Source organism: Gordionus sp. m RMFG-2023, chromosome 2 (genome assembly GCF_954871325.1).
Source record: "Gordionus sp. m RMFG-2023 chromosome 2, tfGorSpeb1-WG-v2, whole genome shotgun sequence".
Lineage (NCBI taxonomy): Eukaryota > Metazoa > Nematomorpha > Gordioida > Chordodea > Parachordodidae > Gordionus > Gordionus sp. m RMFG-2023.
This window is the reverse complement of record NC_088776.1, coordinates 17452568-17478273: the sequence shown is the minus strand read 5'-3', so window position 1 is coordinate 17478273 and position 25706 is coordinate 17452568. Positions and strand designations below refer to the sequence as shown.

Sequence of the window (25706 nt, the reverse complement as noted above, 5' to 3'; positions counted from 1 at the left end):
TATTCAATCTCACAATTCTAATATCTTAATCCACATAAATTAGACAATATATATTTTAAAGATGAAAATCCACGTTCTACGCTTACCTAAAATAGATAGGTATCTTTATAATACATATATTATTGTACTTGTGTGGCCGGTATAGCCAAGACGATTCTAGACAAGATATATAATTCTGGATATATTGAAGAATTTTCTTACCAGAATTTTAAAATATTTGTATCCTTATTTATTCTCTTAACTTCTGAGAACTTTTCTATTAAAGATGTAATAGGCATTATTTGATCCTCCTCTCTATTTGATAATAATTTGATTTTTTTTTCTCTATCTAAAAGAAAATTTCAAGATCATCAATGTTGCTATCATTATCATTATTATCCCTACAACCAGTAGGTATTATTGTCGTAGCCTCCAATATATTGTAAATAATGAATTTTACGTATGCCATAAATCCTTAAGATGGTCTTTAGCCATTGTTTTTGCTCATACAATAAAACTTGATATCGAGGGTCTAAATATATAGAAGCGTATACAACACTATTTTGCAAATATTGTTGCTCTTAAATTTTTATGTTATTTAATATTTCCTATAAAAAAGGACTAGTAAATCTTTCTAAATCTAATCGGCATCTAATCCATATGCCATAAAAATCAGATAAACATAATTGTTTTGATTGTAATCTTAATGTTATTATTTTTAAAATACACTAGTAAGGTCCTTTATTTGGATACGAGGATTCGGGAAGGTTCGGGTTCACATCCCTTTGTACAAGTATTCTTTTTTTAATATACAATGACTCAATTGATATGGAAATTGAAATAGAAGTCATACTATTATTATTTAAAAATACATAATTTAAAAAATATTAAACAGATGGTGATTTTATTTTTGAAATATTTTGATTTATTATTATTTATTTACAATGTCTCATCTCATGCTCTCTTGCTAAAGTTGTTACTCTAATGATAATCGTTCTAGATCTAGAATGTTAATAATACAGATTTAATAACAAAATTGATTAGAACATGCCCGATGGATCAACCGAACCTTAATTTTAAAATTTTTGGCATATGGGGGAAAAAATATTTCTAAACAACAAGCGGGAGGTTAGAATATTTTAAGGGTGAAATGGGCAATGTGGGCCTATAAAAATTCATTGTTTATTTCCACATTTTGCATATTTTATAATTTTAAGGAAGAAAAATATATTAATTAAATTAAATAAAGAACCAAACTAGCCAATCATATGTTTTAAACAACTTGTGAGCGGATACCACATTTAAATTTAGAGTATTTTGAGTAAATGGCTGGGCCGACTTGTAGGCTAAAAAAACTCCCGTTGCGGACCTCATATCTATCTAAATATAATTTTATTAAATACATTTATATTTTCTCAGTGCTCAAAAATTTGTGGCAAAGGTATTCAATCAAGAGTTGTGGAATGCCGAAATAGTGTTGATGGAGAAATGCTAATTTTATTCTTGTGTCTAGTAAATTCAACTAATCCATCAAAGTATTTTAATAACAAAAATCCTATTTCGAATAATGAGTTCATCGCAACCACGAGATTTTGTAGATCATCGAAATGTCTTAGATGGAAAGTTTTACCGTGGAGTAAAGTAAACATTTAATTAATTTTTTTATTGTGTGTAAACAACTCGTTATTTTAGATTAATGTTAAATTGTGACCGGTCTAAAAAAACTTGATTTGTTTAAAATAAAATTTTAAATTATAGTTTTTAATAATCACAATAATTTTCGATTAGCAAATTCTTATTTTTACCAAATTGCCCATTACTATATCTTGTATTCAAGTGAATGTCTATTTGCAATCTATCATCAATATTATATAAGGATGGAAGGCATCTGTGCAATGCATACCTTATATATATCTAAGATGACTGAAAGCGCAAAGGAAGTATTTGGTAGGCAATTAATAGTTTCGTGCATAACTGATTCATTAGTGTCACTAGGGGAATTTTTTTTAAAATAAAAAAAGTGTAGGTCATTTTAAAATTATTAACAAAAAAAGGATCATTTTCAAAAATTCAGCAAGGTCAAAATAATTGTCTTTATGACAAACTTGTAATTATGATTATTTTAGATATAAAAGAAATGACTGAATTGGATTAAGTATATATGTAATATTTTGACTTTTTAAATTAAAAATTATTACATTAACAAAAAACAAAATTTGGCGGCCTCTAAAATAATTGTTGGGGGGGGAAGGGGGGGGGGGGTGCCACCACTCTTGACAACCTCCTAATGTGCACTCGCATGGCTATTCCATTTGAGATATGTATATAATGAAAATATAATAAGATTTTTTGGCTATTCTCATCAGTATCTCCAATCCCTGTTTTGAAATTCTTTTGGTACAGTTTAAAATGAGAAAAAATGATATCTTGTAAATGGACTTTTTGTCTTTAAACACAAAGAGAAAATAACTTCACGGATCAGACATCATATTTGTGTGTGATAATTATTTATATTTTAATAATGATAGTCGTGTCAATAATATTTTCCAGCTATATTTATTTTATCCTCTTCTGTTCAGAGATAGCTTAATTTGGCGATATGATCAATTGACATAGATTAAATGTTTGAAAATCAGTATTTTAAATTAATTCATCTATTCGGCTATTCATACATTTAAAATATTTGCTGCAACAACTATTAACTATGTATAATAATTTATAAATAGTAATATGTCAAATTTTTGTTACAATAGTAATCAATGTTTTCGCCATATAACAAAATGGTATACACTATAATAAACTATTTCGTAAAAATAATTGTTAAAACCAACAATCAAAATTTTCCGACTGTTCACCATTGTACTAAACTTTAATTTTTTAATGTTAGAATTCTTTTTTTTATGATTTTAATAAAAAAGGTAATAATTACGAGTTGGGCATTATTACCTCAAATACTTGTATCTCAGATACAAGATTCTTTTTTTCTTGTACTATGTATCTTTTTAATAAGATACTATAAGTGTATTAAAGTGACTTTATTTTCAAAAGAATCTTATATCATTTTTTTGACAAAGATTCAGATATTTTTTTTAAATTTTGTTTAAAATATTCATTTTCTTATTTTCCGTATATTCTTGCATTAATTATGTTGTCTCTTTCTTTCCTCTATTTAAATTATTAATTAATATTTATTATTATATCATATTTCGATATACCAACTTTACCGTTATATGTAAATCAGATAATCCAATTTTATGATTTCTTGTCCATTTTATATTAATCATTGTATTAAAATCATAGTTATTAAAAGATACTTATTAAATGGATCTAGATAACGATACAGATACATCGTTTAAAAAGTTATCTAGTTACAGATACAATTTTTAAAATGTATCTAGATATAGATTCAATTTTTATTATACTCATATAAGGTTTGCATAAACTTAAATTAGGATTCCATTGTGAAAGTTCATAGGACTAAATATTTATTAACTCGATATCAGATTTATCTAAATATATCTAAAATAATGATTTTTAGATTTTAATATAATAATATAATATATGAAAATATGTGATTAAATGATTATTATTAATTATTAGATTTCAGTAATATTTCAAAATTTTTGATCATTAAGCCATCCTCGTTTAATTGTAAAGACATTTTTTGTGGTACTATATTTTATGAATAACAATTTTAAATCAGAATATTCTTTAAAAATACTAAAATTTCGACATTCATTTTTGAAAAAATTATTTTAAAATAAATGAAGGATTTTCATTGGAAATGGCTGAATGTCAGCTATGATAAAGGCAGTTATTATATCATCTAAAGTTGTTGTGGTTAAAGTCTGAGGTCTTTTGGCAAAATTATCAGTGGACGATGAACCTAGTCCAATATTTTCTATAATAGATCTCCTTCCCCTTTTTTTATTTTCACAGTGTATGATGTTTACTCTTAAAATTTAAAATTACAATTGTAAACATTTATTTAATATCTATACTCTTAAATGTTTTACAATGTTGTAAGTTGAGGTAATGCTAACTGAAATTTTCGTATTTTTTGGTAGACATGGCAAACATTTACTATCAGAGATTTGTTTTCTTTATTTTGAGATATTATTTTGAAATATGCTCTATAAATTGGCCATGAATAAACAATGTCTGAACTTGTTTATGCCTCATTGATTATTACTTTTTCCTCTTTATCACTATTATTAATCTAAAATAAATTTTTAAAATTAGTATGATAAAATAAAATTAACTAATTCCATTGAAAATAAAAATGACAGATTCCTAGAGATGGATTGTAATATCAAAATTATATATAAGTTTTAATATTTTATATATTAATTTTATAGTAGTCTTAATATTTTTTAATATATATATATTTAAATTATATGCTCATATGAAATAAAATAAATTTTGCATTCAAGTTTTATTATTTATAATATAAAAAAACGTTAAATAAAAATATATCAATGTATCTTTAAAAGTATCTAAAAAGAGATACAGATACCTCTAAAATAATTTTAGATATAGATACAGATATTTTTTTAAAAAATCTATCTAGATACAGATAACACATTTTTTTATCTAGTTACTTTAACAACTCTGATTAAAATGATCATCAACATTTTGGATTGTCTTTTGGACACATAAAAATAATAAAATTTGGTAATTTCAATTTTTTGATTGTTGCTTTATAAACTTTTTTATAATAATATCTCTTTTTGTTTCCTTTAATAAGAATATTTTATTATAGTCGTCGAAACCGTATCAGGTCAATTCAGCGAAACTTTTATCGAGAAACATTTTTTCGCGAAACTTATATCGCGAATATCATTTATCGCGAAAAGTTTTTATAGCGAAGGTAAAATCGCGAAACCAATTCTGCGAATTCTCCGCGAAACATTTATAGCGATGACAATTTCGCGAAGCCATTGTCGCAAATTTATTTCCGCGAAACCTTAACCGCGAATTTATTAGAGCGAATACATTTTAGCGAAACATTTTACGCGAACACATTACAGCGAATTTTTTATCGCGAATATGTTTGCGCGAAGTCATTATCGCGAGAGCATTACCGCGAAACAATAAATATATTGCGAATGCATTTATTTAAAGGAAAACAACATATTATTTATTATTTGATGTCTTTTAATAAAAAATGATATGCTACTATTGTAATATTATTTTTGTTACAATTTATTAGTGATTTTCACGCCCAAGATCTTAAGTAAAAAATATTTCTTGAAGTTCAAAAAGATTTTTGAACATATTTTGATAAAAATTTTAAATCTTCTTTGTAAATATATTTTTTTTGAGGAATTCTTTTGTGAAATTTATTATAAATATACAATTTTTAAGTGAAATCTTTTATAGTTTTTTTTATCATTTTTGTAAAACATCTATTTCTTAAGTATATTAAAAGAGGTGGGTTTTCTAAATAATTTTTTTTAAAATATTTATATTCAACTTATTTCTGTTTTTTATATGATCTTTTTGAGGAAGATAATTTAATGTGACAATTGTCATATTCGTTATTTTATAAGATTTTTGAAATTTATTGACTCAAAAGGGTAAAAATATCATTTATGTTGTAAAGAAGTTAAATTAAATATTCAATGAAGATGTTCCTTGGAAATATGGCAATTATCATAATCGGTATTTTTAAACATATTAGATTTTTTTAACGCTAATGGGCAAAAATATGTATTTTTAACATGTTAAATTATAATTTCAATTAGGATGTACCATATAAAAGCGACAATTGTCATAATTATTATTTTTAAAGTTGTTTTACAATTTTTTGACGTAAATGGGTAAAAATATAGATTATAAACATGCTAAATTAAAATTTCATGAAGATGTACCATTGAAAAGTGACAATTGTCATAATCGTTATTTTTAAAGTTTTTTGAATTTTTTTGACCAAAATGGGTTAAAATAAGTATTGCTAGTAGAGGTGGGAGCGGGCCGTGAAATTACGCATGACCCATCGTGTCACGGTGGGTCACGGCGTGACTGTGAATAAATTTTAAATTCCAAGGCGTGACGGGCCTTCCCAAAATTTTCTACGGGAGTGATCGGGCGTGAACATAAATTTCCCGTGAATCACGGAAATTTTAATTTTTAAAATTGTTTTTTTATAAATATAAATTTGCAATTTTATAATTATATTATATATTTTCTTATTTAATTTAGTTCTTTTTTAAAAAAGAATAATTTATGAAAACTACAAATTTTCCTCATTTTATAAACAACATCCGGTATCATTTCGTTAGTTCTATTTTCTTTTTATGTTTAGGTGATTTTATCGTGATCTTTAAATGCAACAGAAAGTGAAGAATTTTACAAGCTAGGCCAAGAGATAAATGTTGGTGTTACATATGGATAACAAAATAAAAAAGTTGTGAACCGGAAAACTCTCATGAAAACTATAGGTCCAAAAATATACCATGAAATAAAATTTAAGATTAAAAGCATGATCATTAATAATTACTTGTCTAAACACTGATATTTGGACGGATGACTTTAATCTAAGTTTTTTAGCCATTATAGGACATATTATCATTAAGAATTTTAATTAAAAACATTTGTTTTGCCCACAAAGGCAATGGATGAAAAAAACGTCAAAATTATAAGTGTAGTCAATTCAATTTTAGGAGAATATACAGAATTAGAAAAAATTACTTAAATAAATGTATAGTTGTGAGTAATAACGGAGCAAATCTTATAAGTGCATTCAAAGATGACGAAATGCTAGCATGTATATGCCATATACTAAATAATATTATGCATTATATTTTTGACAATTGTTTAACTGAAATAGCCTTAAATATATGTAAAAATACAGTTAATAACAAATTGCCACACCCTTAAACAAGATGTAATAGCGAGAATAACGAGATGGAACTCTGTATATGTCATGATACAGAGTTTCTTAAAATAATATTCTGAAATACAGGTGTACTTGTTTAACAAGCAAGAATTAAATAGATTAGCCACAATTGATATCAGCATCATACGCGAGTTAGATAAATTTTTATCAATATTTACAAGAATGCTCGGATTGTCTGAGAGCAGATTCCCTCCCACAATAAAATGAAATTTGTCTATGGAAACAAAAATTAATATAATTTTGTTAACCTTCTGAACGTGATACAATAATAATCAAAACCTTAAAATACAGAACAAGATTTCTTTTAAAAGATTATAATGCACCCACTACATAAGGTAGGCTTAATTCTAGATCTGAATTATTAAAAGACTTAAGTTTTTAATAAAAGAAGAAAACGATATATATAAAACAATCTTAAAAATGCTAAATGATATAAAATTAGATGATATGCAAAGTCAATGTCAACTATCATTTATAACTTTCCAAACTTATCCTAAACTCTAAAAAACCATATATTCTAAATGATCAATACCAACCATCACTTTCCTAATTCATCCTACACTCATAAAAGACCGTGTATTCTAAATAAAAAATTTAGAGAATTTCTAAATGATTCTGATGAAGAATCAACATCACCGATGGAAGCTGTGAGGATAAAAGATTCATATAAGATGAATAACAAGACAATATTTTGAAGTTTTGGAAGCAGGAATATTCATTTCCTTTTTTGAGAAAATTAGCGAGTAATTTTGTCAACCCCGACAAGTTCGGCTTCTAGTGAAAGGTTATTTTCTGTAGCCAATCTCTTATTAGAGGAAAGGCGTACACAATTGAAATAAAAAGATGGACATTCTTCTTTTTCTCAATAAAAATTTCGATATATTTATTTTTTGTTATTAATATGGATTATGAAATTAGAGAAATAAATAGAATGAATTCAAAAAAGTGTAAAATTATAGCAATAGTTTTGAAAAATATAAGAACACCGTGAATTTTCGGGCGTGACAGGCGTGAATCAAAATATTTCTTGTCGTGAGCGGGCGTGTCGGGTCGAAATTTTTTAGATAAGCGTGAATGGGCGTGATATTTTTTTATTGCCACCGTGAGCGGGCGGGCCGTGAATGAAAAATTAGGCCCGCGCCCACCTCTAATTGCTAGCATGTTTAAATAAAACCTCAGTGAAGATGTACCTAGATAAGTAGTGACAATTATCATAATTATTATTTTTAAACTTTTTTTGACAGAAATGTGCCAAAATAAGTATTGATAACATAATTAAATAAAACTTCAGTGAAGATATCCTGTCAAAATCGTTATTTTTAAAGTTTTTTGTATTTTTTTAACGCAAATGGGTAAAAATATAGAATGTAAACATGTTAAATAAGAATTTCATGAAGATATACCATAAAAAAGTGACAATTGTCATAATCGTTATTTTATAACTTTTTTAAATTTTAATGACGTAAATGGGCTAAAATAAGTATTGCTAACATCTTAAAATAAAATTTCAGTGAAAATGTACCCTAGATAAGTAACAATTGCCATAATCGTTATTTTTAAAATTATTTGAATTTTTTTGACGCAAATGGGTAAAAATATTTGTAAACATGTTAAATTAAAATTTCAAGAAGATGTAATAATCTTATTTTCTAACTTTTTGAATTTTTTTGACGTAAATAGGCCGAAATAAGTATTGCTAACATGTTTAAATAAAATTTCAGTGAAGATGTACCATAAGTGGCAATTGTCATAATCATTATTTTTAAAATTTTTTTAATTTTTTTGACGCAAATGGGTAAAAATATAGATTGTAAACATGTTAAATTAAAATTTCATGAGGATGCACCATAGAAAAATGACAATTGTCATAATCGTTATTTTTAAAATTATTTGAATTTTTTAAACGCAAATGGGCAAAAATATAAATTGCTTACATGTTAAAATAAAATTTCAGTGAAGATGCACCATAGATAAGTTACAATTGTCATAATTTTTGAATTATTTTGTTGCAAATGGGTAAAAATATAGATTGTAAATATGCTAAATTAAATTTTCATGAAGATATACCATTAGAAAGTGACAATTGTTATAATCGTTTATTTTTAAAGTTCTTTGATGTAAATGGGTTAAAATATAGATTGTAATCCATTTTAAAACCATATGTTTATAAAAATAAAACTTAACATTAAATTTATAGGATACTGATCTTGATTGTATCATATTATTAAATAATATTCATATGTTTTTTAAGTTCTTTCTATAAAAATTTACTCTGAATTCAGACTCAGTATTATTTTGCCACGATTATGCAAAAATATTTGCTAACTGTGAATTCAGGGTTATACATTTTTATAATGTAGTATTAAAATTTATTAATTAAAGGAATAAGATTGTGAGTCCATATCTTAAAAGTTTAGAATTTAACATAGGTTACAACTATCTTTAATAATCATTTTGCATTTTTTTATCAAATTTTAAGCAGGATAAAAGGAACAACGATTATGAGCATGAAATAATCGATTTGTTTTTTTGTTTCGACTGAAGTTTTATTTTAACATGTTAACAATTTATATTTTTGTTTAATTTAGTCAAACAATTCAAAAACTTTAAAAATAATGATTATGACTATTGTCACTTATTTAGGGTACATCTTCACTGAAATATTATTTTAACATGTTAGCAATTTATATTATAGCCCATTTGCTTCAAAAAAATTTAAAAACTTTTAAAAATTACGATTATGATTGTCACTTTTTTATGGTACCTCTTCATAAAATTTTAATTTGACATTTTTACAATCTATATTTTTATCCATTTGTATTCAAAAATTTCCAAAAAATTTAAAAATGATGCCAATTGTCACTTATCTTGGGTACATCTTCACTGAAATTTTATTGAAACATGTTATCAATACTTATTTTGGCTCATTTACGCCAAAAAAATGTTTAAAAATAGATTTTATTACAATTGTCACTTTTCTGTTGTACATTTTCATGAAATTTTAATTTAACAAGTTTACAATCTATATTTTTACCCATTTGAATCAAAAAGATTCAAAAAACTTTAAAATTAAGGATTATAACAATTGGCACTTATCTAGGGTACATCTTCACTGAAGTTTTATTAATACATGTTAACAACAATACTTATTTTAGCCGATTTACGTCAAAAAAAAATTAAAAAACTTTAAAAATAACGATTATGATAATTGTCACTTTTATATGGTACATTTTAATTGAAATTTTAATTTAACATGTTAAAAATACATATTTTACCATTAAAAAAAATCTAATATATTTTAAAATATCGATTATGATTATTGTCATTTTTCCAAGGAACATCTTCAATAACGAATATAAAAATTGTCAGATTAAATTATTTTCCTTAAAAAGATCATATAAATAAAATAACATAAATAAGTTAAATAAAAATATTTTTAAAAAATATTATTTAGAAAACCCATCTCTTTTAATATACTTAAAAAATAGATAATTTTACAAAAATCATAAAAAAAACTATAAAAGATTTCACCTAAAAGATTGTTTATTTATAATAAAATTCACAAAAGAATTCCTCAAAAAAAATTTTTTGTATAATATTTTGGTCGTGTACTAATAAATTGTAACAAAAATAGGTAACTCACAGTATCACGGGGAAATTTTTAATATTTATTTTTTTATAATATTTTTTTTTATAAAAAATAATAAATATAAGATCGTTTGGATATTTTTTTGGTGTAATTTTACAAATAAAAACGGAATATATTTTAAAATTTAAAAAACGGAGTAAATTTAAAAGTTAAAAAAACGGACGTATCAGGTCAATTCAGCAAAACTTTTATCGCGAAACACTTTTTCGCGAAACTTTTATTGCGAATGTCGTTTATCGCGAAAAGTTTTTATAGCGAAGGTAAAATCGCAAAACCAATTCTGAGAATTTATCTCCGCGAAACATTTATAGCGAAGACAATTTCGCGAAGCTATTGTCGCGAATTTTTTTCCGCGAAACCTAAACCGCGAATTTATTAGAGCGAAACATTTTACGCGAACACTTTACAGCGAATTTTTTATCGCGAATATGTTTGAGAGAAGTCATTATCGCGAGCGCATTACCGCGAAACAATAAATATATTGCGAATGCATTTATTTAAAAGAAAACAACATATTATTTATTATTTGATGTCTTTTAATAAAAAATGATATGCTACTATTGTAATATTATTTTTGTTACAATTTATTAGTGATTTTCACGCCCAAGATTTTAAATAAAAAATATTTCCTGAAGTTCAAAAAGATTTTTGAACATATTTTGATAAAAATTTTAAAACTTCTTTGTAAATATATTTTTTTTGAGGAATTCTTTTGTGAAATTTATTATAAATATACAATTTTTAAGTGAAATCTTTAATAGTTTTTTTTATCATTTTTGTAAAATCATCTATTTCTTAAGTATAAAAGAGGTGGATTTTCTAAATAATTTTTTTTAAAATATTTATATTCAACTTATTTCTGTTTTTTATAAGATCTTTTTAATGAAAATAATTTATTGTGACAATTGTCATATTCGTTATTTTATAAGATTTTTGAAATTTTTTGACTCAAAAGGGTAAAAATATCATTTATGTTGTAAAGAAGTTAAATTAAATATTCAATGAAGATGTTCCTTGGTAATATGGCAATTAACATAATCGGTATTTTTAAACATATTAGATTTTTTTAACGCTAATGGGCAAAAATATGTATTTTTAACATGTTAAATTATAATTTCAATTAGGATGTATCATATAAAAGCGACAATTGTCATAATCATTATTTTTAAAGTTTTTTTACAATTTTTTGACGTAAATGGGTAAAAATATAGATTATAAACATGCTAAATTAAAATTTCATGAAGATGTACCATTGAAAAGTGACAATTATCATAATCGTTATTTTTAAAGTTTTTTGAATTTTTTTGACCAAAATGGGTTAAAATAAGTATTGCTAGCTTTATTAAATAAAACCTCAGTGAAGATGTACCTAGATAAGTAGTGACAATTATCATAATCATTATTTTTAAACTTTTTTTGACATAAATGGGCCAAAATAAGTATTGATAACTTTACGGAAAAATAACTAACAATAACTTTGCTTTTGTAGACTTTATTTTTGGTTTCTACAAATCAAAATATATATTATTCAAAAATAAATTACAATCTTCTAATCGTAAAAAAAATTAGTATTATTTATTTTAAAATAAAATATAAAAATATCTTTGACCTCATTTCTTTTTCATATAAACATATAATATATCTTTGACATCATTTCTTTTTCATATAAAAATATAATATATCCTTGATATACTACAACACGCCCCTTTAACAAAAATCCTGGGCAAAATTATATATATTTTTTTTAAATCACTATGCTCAAAAAAATTTTAATCAGCGTATAAGCATATAATAAATGATTCAAAAAAAAATTAATCAGCGTATAAGCATTCAATAAATGATTCCCATTATTTTTTGTTTAAACCATATTTTATGTCTGCATTACTTCTTTATCACTTCATACACTCAATCAGATCTTGTTATCCCAGTATTGCTTTTAGAAGGTCGATTCTAACGTTGCCATCCTCCTTTCTTTTAGGCGATTTTAGTAGTATCCTCATAACTTTTTGTCCTCCTAACATAGTGTCGTTCCTCTTTTACGTTGGACATACGATGTACGTGGGTGCTTTTTGATTACACGATTATTTACACCATTGAAACCATTGAAATCTACATCTTTATTAACCAGGAACTATCCTTAAATATTTTCTTTTTTTTACAATTTCCTCTTTCAACCATTTCTATGCACTCTCTTCCGCAACTGATCCTCTGCCTGACACCTTCATTATTATCATCAAATTTACCCTATTTAATTTGTTTCCCAAATTTTCTATTAATACACCTTTCTCCCATTTTTTATTACTTCCATATAATCTAATCCACACTAACTGTCCTACAATATATTCCAATTCCCTTCTATCAATATCCTCAACAACTACCTCAGCTTTACTGGGTATCAACATTCCAAAAACATCCTTACCTTCCGGCCTATCATTTTTTCTGCCGGAGACAATAATTACCCATCGCATTATTATAATACAAATGCTTCACCCACATTTCTCCTTTTCCACTTTTGGTTTTCTTCAACCATCTTTAACCGTCGCTACCATCCGTTCCGCCTGTCCATTGGAACTGGGATGATACGGTGGCGTTAACACATGATATACACCCGTTTTTTCACAGAATCTCTTGAATTCTTCCCCGATAAAAGCTGGTCCACCATCCGATACTACAATTTTCGGAATACCAATCGACCATACTTTTTTAAAATGTTTAATCACAATATTCGCCGTTAACCCATGAATTTCTTCAAACTCTATCCATTTGGAGAACGCATCTACACTTAATATATACTTTTTTCCTTCATATTCGAAAAAATCAACATAAACCCTCTCTCCTGGTTCTACAACTTTTGGCCATGTACTATTTTTATCCTTACGGGGCATGTCAGACCATGCATTACAAATCTCACATTCTTTTCCCAATTTATCAATATCCTCGTTCATTTTCGGCCACCATACGTACTCTCTTCCCCACTGTTTCATACGAGTAACTCCTTGATGACCCGCATGTATAACATTCAAAATTTTTTCCCTCAATTTCCGGGGTATAACAGCTCAGGGTCCCCTCATAATACAATCGTCCACTATAGTTAATTCTTTTTCAATATTTTTGAAAACTTTATAATCATCTTTCCATGATCTTTTTCCCATTAGACATAATTTAACTACCGCTAACTCTATCTTTCCTTGTAAACCTTTGTATATCTTCCCATGTCGTTGGGCTACCCTTTATACTTCTCATTATCCTACGTACAAGACATTCTTCCCGATTATCAATTTTCAAAATCACCGATTCATCCACTCTTTCGCCAGCACCTAACCTTGACAAAATATCAGGTAACTGATTCTCTTTTCCCCTTCGATATTTTAAATTCAAATCAAAACTTCCTACTAACAATAACCATCGCTGAAGTCGAGGCGATAACATCAACTCTTTGTTATCCTTCTTGAATAAGTGAATCAACGGCTTATGATCTGTAAAAACAACAAACTTCCTACCTATAAGGTATTCACGACATTTCGTTAATCCAAAAATCACAGCTAAAGCCTCCTGCTCTATCATTGAATACCTCTTTTCTACCTCTCTAAACACTCTCGAGAAAAATAAAACAGGTCTTTCCATTCCATCTATCAAATGCAACATCGCCCCACCTACTCCTCTATTACAAGCATCTACAGCCAAAACTACTTCCAGATCACTATTAAAACATACTAGAATGGGCTCTTTCCCAATTCTCTCTTTTAACGTTCTGAACGCAATCTCTTGTTCATCTTTCCATTCAAAATGTACCCCTTTCCTTAATAATTCATATAAAGGTGCAGCTATTTCTGCAAAACTCTATATAAACCGATGGTAATAATTTACCATTCCCATAAACGACTGGACCTCTACTTTACTGGTCGGCCTATTCAAATTCGCAATACTTAACAAATTCTTATCTAACGGTTTTACCTCCATTCCATTAATCCTATGACCCAAATACGTCACTTCAGTTACTCCCAACACACTATTTTCACGACTCGCCTCTAATCCTTTATTTCGAATTCTAATAAATACTTTTTCTAGCCTATCATCATGTTGTTTCATCGTTATTCCTACAACCAAAACATCATCCATATAATAAAAAACACCCTCTAAACCTTGGAAAACAGCAGCCATTGTCCGCTGAAAAATAGGGGCTGATACACTTAACCCAAATGGTAATCGACAAAATGTAAAAAAGCCCTTGAATGTCGTAATCGTCAACAACTTCCTAGTCGTTTTTACCATCGGTAACTGCAAATATGCACACGAAAAATAAATCTTGGAAAAATATTTTCCCCCTTTCAAACTGGCCAAAATTTCTTCTATTCACGGTAGCGGATATTTCACCTCTACAACCCAAGGATTCAAGGTCACTCTAAAATCTGCACATAACCTCAATTTTCCATTGGCCTTTCTAACAGGCACCAACGGAGTTGCTCATTCACTATAACCAATAGGGCAAATAATTCCATCTCTCACCCAATTGTCTAATTCTTTTTCCATTTCCGCCCTCCATTCAAATGGAACTCTTCTCACCGGACACAAAACCTTCCTTTAAACGGATATCAACTTCATAATCCACTAAACATCCTAATTTCTCCTCAAAAATTTCACTATAACTATTCATTAAAACTGCCACTGCAAGCTTCCAATTTTCCAAACTCGACAATTGTTCCTTTCCTTCCCCTCCATTAATCTTTTTTTCTTACAAATTTCGCCGGGAAATTCTGTAATACTGGTATATCTTTCTTTTCATTATCCAGTTCCTTACACATTTCTTGACTCATAATTTTCTCCTCTATTTATTTTGTTTTTGTGACTATTTTTATTTCATCATTATTTCGCTCATTAATACATTTTCTACAAGGTATTTCCTTTTTTACCTCTCTAGGATCGTCATTTTCCATAATATTAACACTTTGCGACAACTCAGTATATCTTACCTTTCTTTTTTTAACTGGAACTATCCGCGTTTGCGGCATATTTTTTTTTTCAAATTCACTTTTTTGATTACCCATCACACCATTTCCAATGAGTTCACTTTTTGCATGACATAATTCTCTATTTTTTTTCATCGTTCTGAACTTCAATCATTTCATCCCGTTTAATTTCATTTGAAAAGAGACCCCAAAAATTATTTAATGGACCAATCTTAACAATCCATTCCCAACCCATAATCGTATCCACCTTTTTATCTACAATCCACAAATTTAAATAATTAACTATATCATTTATTACAAACGGCACTTCAATTTTTCCTACAACCTTTATTTCCGATCCATCAAACTGTTTAACTCTCATCTCTTCTTTAATTATATTCTCCTCTGGCCAATATCTACAAAAATTTTCATAACCTACGATCGATATTGCCGCACCTGTATCCAATAACATTAATATTTTTCTACTTCCTACAACTATTTCCACACGAGGACATTTATCCTTCTCACTTTTGTCCTCTAATTTTAAAACAGGGATTCTATAATCCTTTATTCCACCATTTACCAAATTTACATTTTTTTTTACCAACTAAATCTCTCTTAATTTCTACATCTCCATCCACACGAAATTTCATTTCAACATATCAGTATTTTGTATCACTCTCACACTAGATGCAGGTGCTATGTATTTCACTGCCGGAAATGCTTCTCCATTTATCGGTTCTCTTACATAACAATTCTCTTTAGCATGCCCCATTTTTCCACATCTTTCACATTGAAGTGTTCTTTGATTATTTCCCATAATACGATACGTCGGAACATAACATTTTTCACTACTATGTCCAACTCCTCCACATCTATTACATTTAATCGGTTGCTTGTTAAACATTGCCCCGTTCTCAACACAATTTCTACTTATATGCCCAAATTCTCCACATGAATAACATTTTATATTTTGCATATTAATCTTCGGACGATTAAATCTATTTCGGAAAAAATTTTCTTTTTCTCAATTTTCCCTTTCATTTCTCTGCAAATTCATTGCCGTACTATACTCTTTAAAATGATCGTATTCCTTATCATTTCTTCGATCATCTCTTCTGCTCACAATTTTCCCCATGACTATAATTATTTCGTTTATTAATTCTCATTCCACTTTCATCTTTAATATCTATTTCTCTTTTATTATCTATATCTTTTCGTTCCTCTTCCGATCTAATAATATTGATACTTTTCCTCATTCTTTCTATCATATTTTTATTTAACATTTTCCATATTTCATCCTTTAAATTTAACATCTCTTCCGTAATTCTTTCCTTTTCATTAACGTTTTTTACTTCCCTTTCATTTCTTCCTTTTTCAATTTCATTATTTTTCATTTCAATTTCCTCCGTAATTTTTATTCTATCTCTTTCTATAACTCTTTTTATTTTTTTTCGATGTATCCATAATACCCATTATCCATAAACATATCACTACTAGAGCTATAATACAATTATTTTTCCACATACTTTTGAGTTTTTATATTTCTTTTATAATTAAACATTTATTTTTTATTCACAACTTTATAAAAAATTTATTAAAACTTTTATTATAAAAATTTTAACATTACTAAAAGTTAAACAATATATCAAACCTAATATAATTAATAATATCAAAATTATATAAATGCACATCATTTTATATATTCCAAAAATTTTTTTATATTTTTATTTTAAGAATTTTTTATTTTCCACCGTGATTGTATTTTTTATTAGTACACTGCGTCCACTATTACCCAGATATCTTGTCCGTTGATTAAATAAAAATTAAACGGCACCAACTTTTGTAGTCTTACGGAAAAATAACTAACAATAACTTTGCTTTTGTAGACTTTATTTTTGGTTTCTACAAATCAAAATATATATTATTCAAAAATAAATTACAATCTTCGAATCGTAAAAAAAATTATTATTATTTCTTTTAAAATAAAATACAAAAATATCTTTGACCTCATTTCTTTTTCATATAAACATATAATATATCTTTGTCATCATTTCTTTTTCATATAAAAATATAATATATCCTTGACATACTATACAACAATAACATAATTAAATAAAACTTCAGTGAAGATACCCTGTCAAAATCGTTATTTTTAAAGTTTTTTATATTTTTTTAACGGAAATGGGTAATAATATAGATTGTAAACATGTTAAATAAGAATTTCATGAAGATGTACCATAAAAAAGTGACAATTGTCATAATCGTTATTTTATAACTTTTTTAAATTTTAATGACGTAAATGGGCTAAAATAAGTATTGCTAACATCTTAAAATAAAATTTCAGTGAAAATGTACCCTAGATAAGTAACAATTGTCATAATCGTTATTTTTTAAATTATTTGAATTTTTTTGACGCAAATGGGTATAAATATAGATTGTAAACATGTTAAATTAAAATTTCAAGAAGAAGTAATAATCTTATTTTCTAACTTTTTGAATTTTTTTGACGTAAATGGGCTAAAATAAGTATTGCTAACATGTTTAAATAAAATTTCAGTGAAGATGTACCATAAGTGACAATTGTCATAATCATTATTTTTAAAATTTTTTTAATTTTTTTGACGCAAATGGGTAAAAATATAGATTGTAAACATGTTAAATTAAAATTTCATGAGGATGCACCATAGAAAAATGACAATTGTCATAATCGTTATTTTTAAAATTATTTAAATTTTTTAAACGCAAATGGGCAAAAATATAAATTGCTTACATGTTAAAATAAAATTTCAGTGAAGATGTACCATAGATAAGTTACAATTGTCATAATCGTTTTTTTTTGAATTATTTTGTTGCAAATGGGTAAAAATATAGATTGTAAATATGCTAAATTAAATTTTCATGAAGATCATTAGAAAGTGACAATTGTTATAATCGTTTATTTTTAAAGTTCTTTGATGTAAATGGGTTAAAATATAGATTGTAATCCATTTTAACCATATGTTTATAAAAATAAAACTTAACATTAAATTTATAGGATGTTGATCTTGATTGTATCATTACAACTATCTTTAATAATCATTTTGCATTTTTTTTATCAAATTTTAAGCAGGATAAAAGGAACAACGATTATGAGCATGAAATAATCGATTTGTTTTTTTGTTTCGACTGAAGTTTTATTTTAACATGTTAACAATTTATATTTTTGTCCAATTTAGTCAAACAATTCAAAAACTTTAAAAATAACGATTATGACTATTGTCACTTATCCATGGTTGGGCAAATTTTGAAAAAATTGTATTCGGATACAGATACAGATACTCTCTAAAATTTTGTATGTAAGATACAAGATACTAGATACCTTGGCGAATTATTAATAAGATACAAGATACTTATATCTTTAAAAAAAAAGAGTATCTAAGATACAAGATACTTTTTAAAAAATACTTCAAATTCAAAATCAAAATGTTTCAAGCTTTATTTTTTTTAAACTATATTTTAAATTTATAAAAAATATGAAAATAATAGATTTTATATAAAGATATTTTTACAAATTGTATATTATATTAAAACTAATTAGTAACAATAAATCAACATCATAAATTAGAATTACTTTTTAAGATTATTAATTTTTCAAATAATATGTCGTTGAGTCTTTGACGAGGTCTATTGACCATATTTGCAAAGCTGAATAGCCGTTCAACAGGCGCAGGGATGGTAATATAGTGTTATATTTAATAAATATTTCTTTTATATATTTATAACTATTTAACATATTTATATTGCGCCTGTCATCTTTCATATAATTAAGAACCTCTAATTCAATCTCATTTATTGAATTATTGGAATTGGATGTGCTACTTTGAAAACAAAAATAATCATCATCTTCATCATTTGAAGATTTTGTTGATGTATTAATTTCAATATTATTTCTAAAAATAATTACAGCTTCATGTAATAATAAATCTTGTAGATATTTTTTTTCTTTTTCACCGTCAAACCACTTTTTAAAGAATGGATGATAAATTGTTGCTAAAAATGAGCTTTTATAGCTATCATCATGTTCATATATATTTTTAAATCTTTTTTTTAAAGAATTTTCTATTGCAATATAGCTATAGGTTTGCAAAAATGTAGGTCATTTTGAATTAAGTTGGTTATTTTATAAGATTTTTGAAATTTTTTGACTCAAAAGGGTAAAAATATCATTTAGATTGTAAACATGCTAAATTAAAATTTCATGAAGATCTACCATTGAAAAGTAACAATTGTCATAATCGTTATTTTTAAAGTTTTTTAAATTTTTTTGACCAAAATGCGTTATACTAGTATGTTTAAATAAAACTTCAGTGAAGATGTACCCTAGATAAGTGTCAATTATCATAATCATTATTTTTAAACTTTTTTAACGTAAATGGGTAAAAATATAGATTGTAAACATGTTAAATTAAAATTTCATGAAGATGTACCATAGAAAAGTGACAATTGTCATAATCGTTATTTTATAACTTTTTTGAATTTTTTTGACGTAAATGGGCTAAAATAAGTATTGCTAACATGTTTATATAAAATTTCAGTGAAGATGTACCATAGATAAGTTACAATTGTCATAATCGTTGTTTATTTTGAATTCTTTTGTTGTAAATGGGTAAAAGTATAGATTGTAAACATGCTAAATTAAAATTTCAGATGTACCATTGAAAAGTGACAATTGTCATAATCGTTATTTTTAAAGTTTCTTGAATTTTTTTGACCAAAATGGGTTAGAATAAATATTGCTATCATTTTTAAATAAAACTTCAGTGAAGATGCACCATAGATAAGTGACAATTATCATAATCATTATTTTTAAACTTTTTTGACGACAATGGGCCAAAATAAGTATTGATAGCATATTTAAATAAAACTTCAGTGAAGATGTACCCTAGATAAGTTACAATTGTCATAATCGTTGTTTATTTTGAATTCTTTTGTTGTAAATGGGTAAAAGTATAGATTGTAAACATGCTAAATTGTGACAATTGTCATAATCGTTATTTTTAAATTTTTTTGACCAAAATGCGTTAAAATAAGTATTGCTAGTATGTTTAAATAAATGAAGATTTACCCTAGATAAGTGACAATTATCATAATGACTATTTTTAAACTTTTTTAAATTTTTTTTAACGTAAATGGGCAAAAATATAGATTGTAAACATGTTAAATTAGAATTTCATGAAGATGTACCATAAAAAAGTGACAATTGTCATCGTAATATTATAACTTTTTTAAATTTTTTTGACGGAAATGGGCTAAAATAAGTATTGCTAACATGTTAAAATAAAATTTCAGTGAAAATATACCTTAGATAAGTGACAAATTGTCATAATCGTTATTTTTAAAGTTTTTTGTATTTTTTTGACGCAAATGGGTAAAAATATAGATTGTAAACATGTTAAATTAAAATTTCATGAAGATGTACCAGAAAAGTGACAATTGTCATAATCGTTATTTTATAACTTTTTGAATTTTTTTGACGTAAATGGGCTAAAATAAATATTGCAAACATGTTTAAATAAAAATTCAGTGAAGTGTACCTTAGATAAGTGACAAATTGTCATAATCGTTATTTATGAAGTTTTTTATATTTTTTTGACGCAAATGGGTAAAAATATAGATTGTAAACATGTTAAATTAAAATTTCATGAAGATGTACCATAGAAAAGTGACAATTGTCATAATCGTTATTTTATAAATTTTTGAATTTTTTTGACGTAAATGGGCTAAAATAAGTATTGCAAACATGTTTAAATAAAATTTCAGTGAAGATGTACCCTGGATAAGTGACAATTGTCATAATCTTTATTTTTAAACTTTTTTGAATTTTTTTGACGCAAATGGGTAAAAATATAGATTGTAAACATGTTAAATTAAAATTTCATTAGCATCATAGAAAGGTGACAATTGTCATAATCGTTATTTTTAAAATCATTTGAATTTTTTAGACTCAAATGGGCAAAAATATAAATTGCTTACTAAAATATTTCTAACAACTACACTTTATTTTTCACTAATAAATTCTAATAGTATAATCATAAAAATCGATATCAAATAATTCAAATTCCAATTCATAAATATACAATTCATTTAATAAAATCTCTTTTTCAAAGTAAAACATCAATTTATAATTTTTATAAAAGTCAAAAGTTTTTGTGTTTTCAAAATAAAAATCAATTATCATATCATATAATATATTTTATATATATTATTATTTTATTGATTGGCATTATATTTATCAATAATTATTTAAATTTATCAATAATTATTTACAAAGAAAATTAAATATATATAAGATATACATCACGCCCGCCTTATAAAAGACCAAGACATGAAAAAAAAACGCGTATATAAATTTTACATTATATGTCCTCTTCTTTATCTTTTAATATCTCCTCTTCTTCAGTTTCCATAACATTATATTTCTTTTGAACATCTGTATTATTTGTCACTTTAACTATATTTGATCTCAACTTGGTCGAATTATCATTTTTAGCTTGCATCTTCCCATAATATTGGTTTCCCATCGATGTAATTCCTACTGTCCTATCTTGAATTATATTGGTTCTTTTTAACATTCCATCATATTTAATAGGCGGCCACTGCCTATTTCCATACTGTTTATATCTTGATTCTATCTCATTTATTTTATTATAATTTTGGTACTTAACCTCCGACGGTACCTTATTATTTTTTCCACAAAAATAGCTTGAGGTTGGAAATTTCTCTGTATCACTTGGATAATCTTTGCATTCTTGATTCATCAACACATGAGTCGGAATTTGACAATCCTTGATCTGATGTCCAAAACTCTGACATCTGAAACAGCCTTTAAATATATCGGATTTAGGTTTTTTTATTCCTAATTTTTTCTTTTTTATTATTTTCACATAAATAATCTGTTCTGGTGTGTCTATTTTATAATACATCACGATATATATTTCAATATTTTTTTTTACTTTTAAATAAATACTCTAATTTATTATTATTTTTTTAAAAAAATTTTAATTTTGAAATTATAATTAATGAATTTTCTCTTTTAGAATAAATTACTACTTATTAATTATTTTTTTTTAAATAATTTTTCTCTTTTTAAATATATCATAATTTGCAAATTACCCCTATGTAATTCAAATTAAAATAAAAACAACACTCATGTTATTTTCTTTTACAAAATTATGTTACTTTTCATTTTTCTTAAATGAAGAAAATCCCTAATTATTAATTATCATTTTTAATAATCTCTCTCTATATTAACACATAACAGTACCCCTATGTAATTCATATATAACAATAATTTCTCCATTTTCTATAACATACATTATTTACATATTTCCCTTATGTAAATTATATAAAGAAAGAAACTTTCCATGAAAACACCACTCATGTTTTTATTTCAAAAAAAATATTTTGTTTTTCACTTTTCTTTCCATATTATCATTTTTAATAATCTTTCTCTTTATTAACACATAAAATATTTACCATTATCCTTATGCCATTCAAATTAAAAAAACATTTTCACAAAAACACCATTCATGTTTTTATTTTAAAAAATATTTTACTCTTCAATTTTTTTTTAAAAGAAACTCATAAAACATGTTATCTTATTTTCATAAAAAAAATTATTATGATAATCTTCTCTATATCACAATAACATGATATTAAATAAAATTAAATCAAATATTAATATTTAAAAACTGATACAAATATCATATAAGATTTCTGTCCTAAGAATTAGCTCCCATAGCTTTATATTAATATTTAAAAACTGATACAAATATCATATAAGATTTCTGTCCTAAGAATTATGTCCTAAAAATTATAAGAACCACAATTCTGTTTTTTAGGTACTAATTCCCCCTTTATCAGTTACCCTAATAAAATCATTATGACGTACTCCCATAGTACCATCATCAAATCGTATTGTACATAATTTATTCCCAATATTATCTATAACACAACCTTTCTCCCATTTTTTTTTATGGTCAAAAAGTCTACCCCAAATAATTTTCCCCACAGGAAATTTTATATTGGTTTTTTCACAAGATAATATATTGTCAATTTCTTTTGACTTAAGAAAATCTAAGGGTAATCTGGTTCTTCTACCCAAAAATAATTCAACAGGAGTAACTCCTTCCTTCATTTTTTTCTTGTTTCGCCTTTTTATCCAATTTTTTACAATATCTACCATCCTTTCAGCCTGGCCATTAGAGCTAGGATGATAAGGTGGAGTCAAAATATGTTTAATTTTAATTGAATTACAAAATTGCTTAAAATTTTCACTTATAAAAGCCGGACCGCCATCCGATACAATTATTTTAGGAATCCCAAATTTAGCCCACAATTTTTGTAATAATTTAATAACAACTTTAGTTGTTAACCCTTGAACCTCTTCAAATTCAATCCATTTGGAATATGAATCCACAACCAAAAAATATGATTTTTTATCCAATTCAAAAAAATAAATGTGGAGACGATCCCATGGTTTCTTTGATTTGGGCCACACTTGTCCCATCTCTTTACGGGGCATAACGGCACAAGTATTACATGGAACATATTCCTTTGTAATTTTTTCTATATCATTACCCATCCCAGGCCACCACACATATTCACGAGCCCAAGATTTCATTTTAACTTGACCCTGATGTCATGCATGTAATAAATTAATTATTTTAGCACGTAATTTCAAAGGAATTACTGCCCTATTTCCTCTCATTAAACAATCATCTACCACAGATAATTCTTTTTCGAATTTTTTATAAATTTTATAATTATTTTTCCATGGTTTTTTTCCCGTTAAAAATAATTTTATTTGTCTCAATACTTTATCTTTTAAAGTATATGATTTGAGATCTTCCCAAGTTGTAGGACCTCCCTTTAACATATATGATAGAGTACGCACTAATGCATCTTCTCTATCAATAATCATGTTATCAATAATTTCAGGAGTAGCACAACCTGCCCCTAATCTCGATAATATATCTGGCAAATGATTTTCTCTACCTCGCCGATATTTTATATCTACGTTAAAACTTCCCACAAGTAACAACCACCGTTGTAACCTAGGAGACATCATTAATTCTTTGTTATCTTTCTTATATAAATGAATTAATGGCTTGTGATCTGTATAAATCACAAATCTTTTCCCGATTAAATACTCGCGACATTTGGTCAATCCAAAAATAATCGCTAAGGCCTCCTGTTCTATAACAGAGTACCTCGTTTCAACTTCATGAAATATTCTCGAAAATCCTGTTCTATAACAGAGTACCTCGTTTCAACTTCATGAAATATTCTCGAAAAAAAAAATAATTGGTCTCTCTAAACCATCAATGACATGTAATAATGCACCTCCTACACCTTTATTGGATGCATCAACCGCAAGAATTATCTCCAAATCATTGTTAAAACACACTGAAATTGGTTCCTCGCCAATTTTTCTCTTTAAATTTTCAAAAGCATTTCTTTGTTCAATTTTCCATTCAAAATTAACACCTTTTTTTAATAAGTCATATAGTGGAGCTGCTATTTTTGCAAAATTATCCACAAATCTATGATAATAATTTATCATGCCCAAAAGACTGCACTTCAGCTTTATTACTAGGCTGATTTATGTTTAAAATATTTTTTAAATTTTTATCAAGCGGCTTCACTTCAATTCCATTAATTTGATGACCCAAATACACTATTTCGGTGACACCAAGAATACTTTTCTCTTTACTGGCTTGTAAACCTTTATCTTGAATTCTCTTGAAAACCTCTTCAAGACGTTGATTATGTTGTTCTGCCGTCAATCCAGTTATCAACACATCATCCATATAAAATACGCCTTCCAAACCCTGGAAAACTTATGCCATTGTTCTCTGAAAAATCGTGCAGATACACTTAATCCAAAAGGTAATCTACAAAATGCAAATAATCCTTTAGGCGTTGTTATTGTTAACAATTTACGAATTTCTTCTTTCAAAGACAATTGTAAATATGCTGATGAAAAGTCAACTTTTGAAAAATATTTGGCTCCCTTTAAATTTGCCAAAATTTCTTCAATTCGAGGTAATGGATATTTCACTTCCACAACCCATTTGTTAAGTGTTACTCGAAAATCTGCACATAATCTAAGTTTTCCATTATTCCACAGGAATAATAATACCATCATTAACCCATTTATCTAATTCTTCGTTGATCTCCTTTTTCC

At 26.2% G+C, this 25706-nt stretch overlaps 3 protein-coding genes across 3 annotated transcripts in view; 1 reads left to right on the top strand and 2 right to left on the bottom strand.

Moving 5' to 3' along the window:
* Positions 1-1632, top strand: part of LOC135924135 (A disintegrin and metalloproteinase with thrombospondin motifs 9-like) — a 48418-nt gene extending 46786 nt beyond the window's left edge. The window contains 1 exon segment of the mRNA XM_065459182.1: positions 1399-1632. Coding sequence (XP_065315254.1) covers positions 1399-1632 — 234 coding nt within the window.
* A 14492-nt stretch (positions 1633-16124) lies between these two features.
* On the bottom strand, positions 16125-16454 carry LOC135924133 (zinc finger CCHC domain-containing protein 13-like). The gene has a single exon (XM_065459181.1). The coding sequence runs from the start codon at positions 16452-16454 to the stop codon at positions 16125-16127; it is 330 nt and encodes a 109-aa protein (XP_065315253.1).
* Positions 16455-21873: 5419 nt separating this feature from the next.
* On the bottom strand, positions 21874-25329 carry LOC135924132 (uncharacterized). Its single transcript, XM_065459180.1, has 5 exons — positions 25196-25329; positions 24839-25116; positions 24336-24763; positions 23363-24152; positions 21874-22340 (listed from the first exon to the last, which is right to left on the bottom strand). The coding sequence occupies exons 1-5, from the start codon at positions 25327-25329 to the stop codon at positions 21874-21876; spliced, it is 2097 nt and encodes a 698-aa protein (XP_065315252.1).
* Positions 25330-25706: the final 377 nt, after the last annotated feature.